Source organism: Mesoplodon densirostris, chromosome 1 (genome assembly GCF_025265405.1).
Source record: "Mesoplodon densirostris isolate mMesDen1 chromosome 1, mMesDen1 primary haplotype, whole genome shotgun sequence".
Taxonomy (NCBI): Eukaryota; Metazoa; Chordata; class Mammalia; order Artiodactyla; family Ziphiidae; genus Mesoplodon; species Mesoplodon densirostris.
In genome coordinates this window covers 155,926,822-155,939,659 of record NC_082661.1, presented here as the reverse complement: position 1 = coordinate 155,939,659, position 12,838 = coordinate 155,926,822, and the positions used below count along the sequence as shown (strand labels likewise).

The following is a 12,838-nucleotide window of genomic DNA, read 5'->3' as shown; positions in this document are numbered from 1 at the left end:
AAAGCAGTGTGCAGTAAAACAGCTTGCTATGTCATTAAATGTTCTCCTGTATCTTTTTGAATGGCTGCATCATTCTCCCTTGCACAGACATACCTTTTGGTTATTTAACCAATATTCTAATTTTTTTGGAATTTAGATTGTTTCCAATATTTTCTTGTTAGAAACAACCTGTGATAACCCCTTCCCCATAGTTAGATCTCTACATACAGATGACCATTTCCTCTGGATAAAGTCCCAAGGGTGTGCACATTTTTAGGGTTTTTGATCTGTATTCTCAAAGTTATTTCAGGAACATTACTCCTCTTTTAATTCTCAGCAGCATCGTATGAGAGGGCCCACTGGCCCTTCTCCTTCACACTGGTTATTTAAGAAAGTCTGATTCTTATATAAACAACATTTGACTCTTTTCACCACAGATATTCTGACTGCAGGACCAGCAGAGAACTCCTTAAATTCCAAAATGAAAAAGTATTTCTCTTGAGAAGGGAAGAGGTGAAGGTATTCTTTTTCTTTGCCTCTTGCCATTTCTCTTTATGCACCTGCCTTGTCCTCTCCTTAAAAGAGACAACCCCAACTCCTCTTCATCCTTGCTCATCTAAACCTTAAGATGTATTTCAGATCTCACCTGCTGCTTGTTGCCTTTCTGAACACCAGCCCATACTGATCTTTCCTTTCTGTAAATTCTGATCGCAGTTACGTTCCAATTGGGGATGTACAAGATGATCTGTTGGAGAAATGGTAATTATATGTATATATACTAGAATGTTTATTTACATTTTATTTTTTAAATCTATTTTTTTCTGTTTTATAATGTAAATAATAATTGTACAATGATATACGTATATCTTTTATAAACTCATAAATATCCATATATTGGGGTACATGCTTAAAAGTATACTGAAAAGGATATGCATAAAAATTTTTTTAGAGACTGCTAGCCTATACTAAGCAATTTACATTCTTATTTTACATTTGTGACTTTGAATATGTGTAAAAGATGTCAAAAGATTCATGATATAGTAATCTGCACTTTGGCAAAAGCATGAATTCTGAATGCCAGAAGCTATGAGGCAGCTTATCACTTACCTGGGGAGTGAGCCAAACAGACCACTTAGAGTTTCAATGCTGCTTTGTTTTCTACTCAAAATCATATACAGTATAATTCTTGTGAAGTGATTTTTTTTTGTTTGTTTTGTTTTGTTTTTGCGGTACGCGGCCCTCTCACTGTTGTGGCCTGTTGCAGAGCACAGGCTCCGGACGCGCAGGCTCAGCGGCCATGGCTCACGGGCCCAGCCGCTTCGCGGCATGTGGGATCTTCCCGGACCGGGGCACGAACCTGTGTCCCCTGCATTGGCAGGCGGACTCTCAACCACTGTGCCACCAGGGAAGCCCTGTGAAGTGATTTTGAAAACTTCTTTTTGAAAAATTACTCCATTAAGAAAGCCTAATGCAAGTTCTGGTGATGATAGTGAGGAAATCTAAATAGTTTCTAATAAAAAGATAATATTGGCCATGGTGCATATTGTGTGCACACAAATGTGTGAAATCTGAAGAATTGCAAGTATTAGTATTGCTGTTTACTTTTTTCCACTTTATAAAACTTAAGTCTTCAAATTCTAAGTCCCTTCACTAAAAAAAAAAAAATCATACCTTCTTTGCATCCCCAGTTTCTAACAACTGGTGCAATGCTGCATCTCAGGAGTTACTCTATAAATAGTTGGTGATTTGATTTGTTTGATACTTGCCTCTTTTCTATGTTTAGGATTTTCTGACTTACAAATTCATAGCCTACTGCAGAGGGTCAATAAGCTAAAAATTAAATGTTTCCCGGTAGCCTGGAAATATCCAGCAATGTAGAGTTCATTACAGTGAACGTCTGTTACAAAAGATTTGAATGAACTCATGATGCAATTCTTTGAAATATGACTTACCATCTTAGTAACATCAAAGAAATAAAACTAAGCAGAAATGTTAGATATATTTCCTCTGTTACCATGTAAAGATCTAGTAGAAATCACAGAGAAATATGTTTTAAATGCTCCATAAATGGCCTATTCCCAGATGTTTATATTGTGGGCTAGGGTGTCTGCTGGGTTTGTTAAAGGCCATTTTAATTAGGAATCAGGAAATTTAGTTATAAAAATTGATAATGTTAGCGATCGTTTTTTAGGAAGACAACCAAACAAACAACATTGTATAAGACAAAAGACTGAGACTACAGGCCTTCCCATTGGCCTTTGAAAAGCAAGGATCTACTAATAGGAGTTTATTTACCTTGATTGTGTACTTATTCTGTGCTAGGGTTATGCATTAATTTAATAATCCTCCCATGAAGGATCCTCTAAAAGAAAGTACTATGTATTACTTATTCCTGTATTGCTATTGGAGGTAAGACTTAGAGAAGTTAAATAACTCATCCAGATACATAGTGACAGAGTTGAATCAGCACTATGCAATAGAACTTTATGCAATGATGGAAATGTTCTATATCTGCACCATCCAATCTGGCAGCCACTAGCCCCATGGGGCTACTTGAGCATTTGAAATATGACTAGTTCAACTAAAGAACTTTTTTATTTTATTTTATTTTAATTAAAATAGCCGCATGGGGGCTAGCAGCTACTATATTGGACAGCACAGCTCTAGAACCTTCCTAAAATGCTCTTAATCACTACCCCACACCTCTCCAATTCAAGCTTCCAAACCAAAACACATAATAAAGAAAAGAAATAGTAAGAAAGTACTGACATTATAAATTACACAGAGCCAGAGTATTAAAAACATTTGATTAGCCAGAGGTAGAGATGTTATCTCTGCCCCATGGAAACCTAAGAGACTCTTGATGTCTTAACCCTAGCTAAGGGGCAGTAACAGAGCAGTAGACTTTTGCCTAGGATCCTGAATTCTCATGTCTTTTGTTGTTGTTGTTATTGTTAACTTATCCTCATTCATATTGTACTATCATTCTCCCTTCATACCCTTGGTCCTTGCACTCACTGATGCCTTAGGGTAAAGGTAAGCAAAAATTTCCATTCCTTTGTGAGTGATTTGACCAACATTCTGAATGCCTCCTGATCCCTGGTTTTGTATCCAGCTGCCTATATGTCCTTGGTTGATCACTTTGAGCCATTTGGGGCCTCAAAATTTTCTCATCTGCAAAATAAGGGAGTTGCATTAAATGACTACATAGGTTCCTTCTAGATGTAAAAATTCTGTGTATAATGGTTCTGATACCTAGGTTCTACAGTTGTATGGATATGCAGTAAATTCTTTTTTTAAGTAAATTCTTCCATTATTAAAATTGTATGTGCAAGGCCCCAAATTTCTTAAAACAGAACAAGAAACACTAGAAAGCTCTGCAGCTCTTTAAGCCTGAGTAGCTCTGTTCCTACCCCTTTCATGTTCCTTTTGTGAATGGATAGCTTTGCTTTTCCATAGACTACAAATCAGAAGCCTGCACTTCTTTTGATCCTTCATTTGGAGCAGTGGGAGTGATTGCTATACCCAGAAATCTCTGAATCAATTGTCACATTGAAATAACATGTTTATTTAACATGTGATAGCAACTGAAGCCTTGAAAGCAAATTAAGAAGTTCGAAATGTTCAGCAGAGAGTGTAAATAGGAGTAGAAAATTTGAATTCCTAGGAGCCAAATAGCTAATACAAATCAGCAAAGAGGGTAAGGTTGGTGGTCAAGAGGACAGCTGGTCCCTCTTTTCTAGGACCTTCCCAAATCCAACCCAGAGTTGCCACAAGAGGATGTGGGCCCAGGGGAGCCAGTCTTAAGTCCTGGAGCCGAGGCTGTCTCTCTAACAGCCCTTGGACGGGCCTACCCATAAGGCCTTCCAGAACCTCCAGATCCTGTTCCTCCACTTGATGTGACCTCTTTTTAGGTGTTTGAATGCCTTCAGACAGGTCCTCCTATCTCTTTAGGGCTGTGGTTGTTAACTTGTAGATCAGTGAACAGGCTTCAGGGGGCTCTAAGAATCTCCTCGGAAATTGTATGCAAAATTGTGTAAGGCAACTATGCATTTATTTGGGAAAAGCTTCAACAGATTCTCAGAAGCATTGGATGATGCAATAAAAATTAAACACCTCTTTTAAAAAAAAAGTTTGAAATATTATTTTAGAATCATAAATAGTTGTTTTGTTAATGTGTACATAAACAATTTTGATGTTTTACCTTTATGCTCATTTTGAATATAACAAATATTCTATTAAGTTTTACTAGTACATTTAAAATATTCAAAGAAATTCAGTTTACAAGTCTGAAGTAAAGTATCTATTGTGTATATCAATGTTTTGAATCTGTAAGTCGAACACATGTTGATTTGTGTAATGTATCCATCTCTTGCCTGAAGTGTACTGGTGGTCTTCAGCCTGTGATGTGTTAGGATCGCACATAGGGCTTTAAAAAATATGATGTTCAGGTCTCACTTCAGACCTACTGAATCAGTCTTAAGGAATGAGACCTTGAACACAAATGCCGAAATGCTTTCCAGATTATCCTGATTCATGTCATAGACTGAAGAACTAAACACTCTGAAAGTTCTTGACAAGAAAAAAGATGGTCTCTTTATTAATTGGGCTTATACCAACATCAAAGCTAGCCTATAATAATTTAGTGATGTTGGTGTTATGAAGTTCTATTGTTCTTTCAAAATTTGACATGGATTAACATTTATGTTTGGATGATGGCAATTCATCACTCAAAAACATTCAACTAACTCATTGTCTAGTCATTACTGAGAATTTATTATATAGTATAAGAAATGTAATACAAAATATAGGAGCCCTAAAAAAAGTACTTGATTTATTTACCTCATATTTTCTTGTTCTTGAAAGAATTTGGGCTTATAAAAATCAGGTGTTCTAATCTTCCCTCATCCTTAGATCACTAATACTCAATCATTTGTCAGTATTTTGACAATATAAAACTTCATTTTATTGAGAAATGTTTTAAATCTTCAATTTGGTATTCATCAAGATCAACATTACTTGTTTTTGCTTATGTTACATTTTTCCTAGACTTTAAAATGGTTTCTAATTCTCATTTATTTATATAAGCAGCATATAGTTACACATTACTCAATACATTTTTATACTAATGATCTTAAATGTAAAGTTGAGTATTTTATACCAGATTTCCCAAGTCATTACACCAATAATATTCATAGTGTGCAATATATACCTTCTAGATAATATATATTTTGCTTCTGTTATCATTATTGACAGCTATCCCCCAAGAACATATTTTAGGACCCATATTTGTATGGCGTTGAAAATGCAATGGGCTGGGAGGATTTAGCTAGAGATATTTATTAGTCGAGGCACTGCTAACTTTAAAAACTGATAAATCTCAATCAACCTGAGAGTCCTTGTGAGTATAGTCTGTGTGAGTATAGTCTTCTCAATTAAGAACACTCCTGTGTATATTTTACCTCTTCCTCCATATAAGTCCTCAGTCCACATGGACATAGAAAGAAAGAATGGGAGATACACACCTGCTCTTAGCCACTCTAGCCTGGAGTTGACACAGTTCATTTCGATCATAAGACCACACCTATCTGCGAGAGAGGCTGGGAAATGTAGTCTAGCTATATTCCCAGGAGAAAAAGAAAAAGGGTTTTGGTGAACACATAGCATTCTCTACGAAAGCCCTATTTCTGCTGTGAACAAACTCTCTGGCTTTTGGCAAAACACTTAATCTCCTTGGCTTCAGTTCCCTTTATTTTAAAAGATCCAAAGACTTTTTGATAAGATTATTATATATTTATATTAAGAAAATTCTCTTAAGATATAGTGAGGCTTAATTCAACAAAGCATTTATCAGAATCATTATATCCTTAAAAGTAGATCTGATGAGAAATGATAACTAAATTACGGCATAGTCGGTGGTTTTGTAGTTAATTGCATAACCAAGGGATGTTGATTACTTGATTCAAGTGATCTTGGAGAAGGGATCTAGGGGAGAGGGGTGGGTTTAGGATTTCATTCTTAGTCCCAATCTTTTCACTTTTTCACCATTTCCATCAATGAATCATAATGAAAATATAGAACTCATACTCTTCAGATTATAATTTGGAAATTTCAAATAATTTTTAGATACCTGGGTTAAGCCATCAAATTCTTTTAAGCTATAATCTAAGTTATAGGTTACCTGGGCTATTGAAGACTAGTCAAGAATCAAATGATTTGTTTATAATTTATAGTGATTTATTTATAATGATCTATTAATAATTATTTATAATTTATAATTATTTATAATTTATAATTTTATAATATATTTTGTATTCTAAACAGTTATAAATGAACTGTGAACATAACCCATTTTTAAATAAAGGATGGCTTGGGTTTATATCTCCAAAAGAGTTTAATTCCCTTTCTGCCTTCAAAAAATGATCTCTTGGGCTTCCCTGGTGGCGCAGTGGTTGAGAGTCTGCCTGCCAATGCAGGGGACACGGGTTCGTGACCCGGTCCGGGAAGACCCCACATGCCGCGGAGTGGCTGGGCCCGTGAGCCATGGCCGCTGAGCCTGCGCATCCGGAGCCTGTTCTCCACAACGGGAGAGGCCACAACAGAGGCCCGCGTACCGTAAAACAAACAAACAAACAAACAAAAACCTCTTATGCCCTTAAATATAATGTTGGAGCTATGACTATTGATATGAATATAGTTTGGCTCTTTTTTCAGCAGAGACGTCGTATTAACCAGAGAAGAGACCTCAGGAACAGGCAAAGAGTATATGTAGCTATTAACTAGAAGGTATCACATTCACAGTGTTTGCAGGACACACATATGATTTGAGCCATCATTTGATTTTCAAAGGCAAAAATGATGAATGATTGTTCATTAGTATAGACTGATAGCATTGCTTCTATTACATTTGAAGGATTTAAAAGGACTTAATAGGAAAGATATTTTTAATGTGTTAGCGACTTTTCAAAATGTGTGTTTTCTTTCTTTTCAGGACTTCCAATAGCAGTCAGACATTATCATCCTGCCATACTATGGAGCCATGTTCATCAGATGAATTCTTCCAAGCCCTTAATCATGCTGAACAAACATTCAAAAAGATGGAAAACTATTTGAGACACAAACAGTTATGCGATGTAATTCTAGTTGCTGGTGATCGCAGAATTCCAGCTCATAGGTAATTGTTTTCTAAATCTCTATATGTGTGAAATATTTCCTTGATCATTTAATTATGTATGTTGAGGTAACTTGTTCTAATTGATTATGCAATGGACTCTTTTGGTAAAGTGGTATATTTCATGGAGTTTCTGCAAAGAAGACAGTGCATATGAAATTATTAGACATTAAATGACCCCAAAAGGATCACTTTCCCTCTGTAGAAGCATAAAATCAAAACATACCAGCCTGAAATTAGTATTGTTTGGTATAGATTTCAGCTACTATGAGCAGCACTCCACCTAATTCTATCTATTAAATAACTTTCAATAAGCTCAGTAGAAATTAGAGCTTTGAGTATTTAGAAACAAAAAGTCTGGTGGAATGGAGTGGCAAAACTGTTGAGTTTTTAAATAGCCACATCTATTCCAACTTCTGTTTGCCTGCCTGCAAGATATATGAAAAGCAGTGGTGCTAGGGAATAAAAGCCTTTAACAGAAATTAAGTATTACTTCTTGATGTAAGAAAAGGAAATGGAAGCTGTTAAATAAATAACAATTCATTATTTTTCTCCTAATAATTACATATTTAATTGTTCAGTGTTAATCACCATTATGATCCCAAAGGTTTTTTTTTATAATACCTTTCAAAACTAATTAATACTGTGTCCCAAAATTTTGTTAAACCCTCCAAAGCGAAAGTAAAATTACAAAAAATGGGCTTGGTCTTAAAGTTTTCAGTTACTCAGTTCAGCATACATTTATTGAGATGCTACTATATATTGTGACAGAAAGTCCATGTTGTGAGCATGGGTTTATTAGAAAGATATTCCAACCTGAATTTCATACAGGCATCTCAAATTCCCTGTTTACAAAACAAAACTCATTACCTTACCTGCAATGCTTGTGAAAGCCATCACCATCTCACCTGGATTACCAGTGCAAGAAACTCCTAACTAGTCTCCCTGTTTGCACTTTTCCCCCCTACATTCCATTTTCTACACAGCTCCCTGAGTGATCCTTTAAAATGGAACTTAGATCTGGTTGCTTCTCTGATCAAACTTTCCAGTGCCTCCTCATGTCACAGTGTAAAAGCCCATGTCCTCACAGTGACTTATGTGACCCAGCCTGCCATTACCTCTTTACCGTTCTGCCCTCCTTTCTCACTCTACTTGAAGCACACTGACCCCTTTGTGGTCTCTTGCATGTGGCAGGCATGCCGCTTCTGCCTTTGGATTTTTGCACTGGCTGCTACTCTGCCTGAATGCTGTTCCCAAATACCTGTGTGACTAATTCCTGCACCTCCTTCAAGTCTTTTCTCAAGTGTCACCTTCCCATGAGACCACCTATTTAAACCCACTCCCCATTTGCCCTTACCCTACTTTTTTCCCCATGGCACTTATCACTTTTTGATGTACTATAGAATTTACTTCTGCTGGGTATTGTTTGTCTCCCTATAGAATATAAGACTCCATAAGAGAAGGTATTAATACATCTCAAGTATTTAGAACAGTGCCCAGTATTTATTAGGTGTGCATTATTTTTTGTTCAGTGAATAACTGAATGAATGGGCAGTTCTCAGAAGAAGAAACCTGAATGGCCAAAAAACATTTGAAAACACCTTCAACCTCGCTAACAATCAGGTGAATGAAAATTAAAACAACCATGAGATACCATTCAACACCTTGCAGGTGGCCAAAATTTTGACATCGACAATATTGTGGGGAAAGGTTAACTCTTATGCAGTGCTGGTGCTAGACTAAACTGGCACAGCTCTTTGGAGAGCAGTTTGGCAAACCATAGGATTCAGCAGTGCCCTCCTGGGGAGAGAGGTGAAGGGAATTAGAGAGGAACACAGAGAGAGCTTCAACTATTACCTGTATCATAATTTCTACTTCTTTAACAAATGAATAAAGTAAATCTGTGTAAGTGTGCTGATATGGAAAATATCTTCAAGACATATTATCAAATGAAAAATGCACATTTCAAATACATATATTTATAACCTATTTTTGCTTATATATGACTCTCAATAATTTGGACAGAGACATACCTAATATATAATAATGTATTATAACAAAATACAAAGTATAGTTTTGTATTGTGATAACGATATAATTTTATAACAAAATTCAAACATTATAATATACTATAATAATTTAAAAATCATGAAGTTTAAAAATAACCTGCTAGGGACTTCCCTGGTGGTCCAGTGGCTAAGACTCCATGCTCCCAATGCAGGGGGCCCGGGTTTGATCCCTGGTCAGGGAACTAGATCCCACATGCTGCTACTAAGGGTTTGTATGCCAACAACTAAAAGATCCCACATGCTGCAACGAAGATCCCACACGTGGCAATGAAGATCTTGCACAGACCTGGCCAAATACATAAATAAATATTTTTTTAAAATAACCTAAAACCAGTCTCAAATGTCTTCCATATATTGACTACATCTACAATTAAAAAAAAACTTAGGTTATTTTCAAAAGTGATGAAAAGAAGAACCTTTACATTTTCCCCCCCATTTTTAATATCATCAGTTTAATGCTGTGAGCTTGTAGCTTTTTTTTCAGGATGTTAAAAAGGGATGTATTTTTTTTTTTTTTTTTCGGTATGCGGGCCTCTCACTGTTGTGGCCTCTCCCGTTGCGGAGCACAGGCTCCGGACGCACAGGCTTAGTGGCCATGGCTCACGGGCCCAGCCACTCCACGGCATGTAGGATCTTCCCGGACCGGGGCACGAACCTGTGTCCCCTGCATCGGCAGGCGGACTCTCAACCACTGCGCCACCAGGGAAGCCCCAAAAAGGGATACTTAAGTAGTGAATGAGTAAATCATTTATGTCAGCAGAAAATTTTCAGTAATGGTAATTTGTTACTCAAAGGAAGGAGCTAGAGCATAAAGCAATTTGTCAAACTTAAAATGCATTTCTCAGTACCAAACACTTTCTATGGGTAACAAAATTTTTTTTAAAAAGGAAAAGAAAAATAAGGAAAAAGAAAGCAGAAGCATTTACTAATGAATATCAGCTTTGATGTCACTGATTTGTTGTTTTTCTTCTAATATGTTCTTAGATTGGTGCTCTCTTCTGTCTCAGATTATTTTGCTGCCATGTTTACTAATGATGTCAGGGAAGCAAGACAAGAAGAAATAAAAATGGAAGGTGTAGAACCGAATTCACTATGGTCCTTGATTCAGTATGCATATACAGGTAATAAATCTGAAAATATGAATTTAAAACTTCGTAGATTTAAGTCGTATTATTAGATTTCAGATTTCTGCTTTTAATAAAGCCTGCCACCGCTAACAGTTAATTCTGCTGTTATAATCACCACCCCTGGTGGTATGTATATAGGTTAAAATCTCTATATTAGAACCTTTAAAATGGTTATCATAATTAAGCTATTGAATGATATTTTAAATGTTAATGTAATAATTTGATGAGTTATGTTTTTTAATTATTGCATTTAAAATTTTAGTTATATGTAATAGATATATTACTAATTAAATCATTCTTTAAAAATTCTGGAAACAAGCTATTTTTAAATTTTAGTAGAAGTCACAAAGTGCTAATAGTATTTTTTCATGTTTAGTACTTTTTTTTTGGAATGTCTTAAATCATCTATGTCTGGAATGCATGTAATGAGCTCTTGTTTAGAATTATTACTGTTAACACCAATTACCTTATAAACTAAAGTTAATATAATTCCATAGTTAATGGAATTTCTTCTTATCATTAAGGCCGCCTTGAATTAAAAGAAGATAATATTGAGTGCCTGTTATCTACAGCTTGCCTTCTTCAGCTTTCACAGGTGGTGGAAGCATGCTGTAAGTTTTTAATGAAACAGCTTCACCCATCCAACTGCCTTGGAATCCGTTCTTTTGCTGATGCTCAAGGTTGTACAGATTTGCATAAAGTGGCTCACAATTATACTATGGTATGTATTTTTTGAAAAGCAGGAAGGTATATGCTCTTTGCCTTATTCCTTATTGTTGCAGGCTTATGTACATGTTGCTGTCTTCCCATGGCTCTGCCGTATGTCTTGAGGTTCAGGCTCACTGTGTAGTTTGTCATATTTTCATTGAGTTATGAGGAAAAAACATCAAGTAATAGTTCTCCTGGATTTATGAGTCAAGCCTTAAGTTATTATAGCCACTAAGAAGCAGAGCAGTAGCCTAGGACTATTCCATTCAAGATTTTTAGATCTGCTGCTTTTTAAAGCAGGATTTCCCCCAGACAGTTTATTTTGTAGCACATGGATGAATTTCAGAATTGTCCACATATTGATGGAAGTTGGTGATAGTGATTGTAGTGTATTGGTGCAGTACTAGTACAGAAGGTAGGAGGATGAGAGGGAGACTTTTTATTAAGGATAAATCTGACTATATGTTAGAAGTGTCTTTAACTACATAGAAAAATGTTCTTATTAATTGTAGCAAATTATGTGCTCAAACTAAAACACAGGGGGTTCTGATTCAGAAGCCTGGAGGATAGTAGATATAGATTGATCTAGGACAGCAAGAAAATAAGGGCATGTTGAGGGCATACTCTTGGGACCAGCCTCCACCATCTTAATAGTAGAGGGATTTGGGGAACGGAGGTGTGTGGATTTTTAAGGAATGATCATCCTGCTACACGTGGGTCTTCACACCTGGACAGTGATTGAAATTTTTGCTTTAAATGCTTCATTTAGGGCAATACAGCTTCTGAGAGAAGAAAGAATGTGAACATTCACATACACATATATCATTATCCATGTTAATGATTTAGTCAACATTTAGGAGAGATTTTTTTGTCTACCCTCTCCTCCATCCCCCTTCCTTCCATTGAATTGGTTTGTAGGTGAAGGGATTGAACAGTACTTTAGGAATCTTCTACTAGAGAAATAGAGATTTGGAAAAATTATAAGAATAGATATTTGTAACTATTAGGAAGATTAATTCTACTTACTTCATGAACTTAATGTGAGGATTAAATGAGTTAGTAGAAGTTTAGCACTTAAAACAGCAATTGATACATAGTATACCCAGTCAATAAATGATATCATCATCATCATCATCATCATTATTTAGATTTACTCTGTTCAACACAATAGGGATCTATGTGAGTGAGCAAAAGCACTCAGGCAAAAGCAGAACCTTTATTCTCCCTGTGGTGTAATTGCTTCTTAGAAATGTTTCTTATTTATGATGTCAAAGTGTTTCAAGTGAAAAAATAGAGATTGTGTGACAGGGCAGTACTGTACAGACCTAGCATCGTATTAGCTTAACATCTTTTAAATTAAGTCCTTTGAAATATTTCCCCCCCGCCAAGGCTTTTTTTTTTTTTTAAGGAGACTGGCACCCTCTTTAAATGTTTGTTTGTTTGTTTATTGTTTTCTGAATTTTATTTATTTTTTATACAGTAGGTTCTTATTACTTATCTATTTTATGCATATTAGTGTATATATGTCAATCCCAATCTCCTAATTCATCCCACCACCACCCGCTTTCCCTCCCTGGTGTCTATATTTTTATTCTCTATATCTGTGTCTCTATTTCTGCCTTGCAAACCAGTTCATTTGTACCATTTTTCTAGATTCCACATATATGTGTTACTATATGATATTTGTTTTTCTCTTTCTGACTTACTTCACTTACTTCACTTACTTCAGTCTCCAGGTCCATCCACATCTCCACAAATGACCCAATTTCGTTCCTTTTTATGGC

The 12,838-nt window shown here is 35.9% G+C and overlaps 1 protein-coding gene across 4 annotated transcripts in view; it reads left to right on the top strand.

Moving 5' to 3' along the window:
- KLHL5 (kelch like family member 5) overlaps positions 1-12,838 on the top strand; it is an 84,510-nt gene that overhangs the window by 26,568 nt on the left and 45,104 nt on the right. For 2 of the 4 annotated variants that reach the window (XM_060111068.1, XM_060111077.1), the window contains 3 exons: positions 6,971-7,153; positions 10,204-10,340; positions 10,871-11,067. In XM_060111068.1, coding sequence (XP_059967051.1) covers positions 6,971-7,153; positions 10,204-10,340; positions 10,871-11,067 — 517 coding nt within the window. Of the gene's footprint in view, positions 1-693; positions 739-6,970; positions 7,154-10,203; positions 10,341-10,870; positions 11,068-12,838 lie in introns of all 4 variants that reach the window. The other 2 variants (XM_060111088.1, XM_060111064.1) reach the window with 2 other exon arrangements.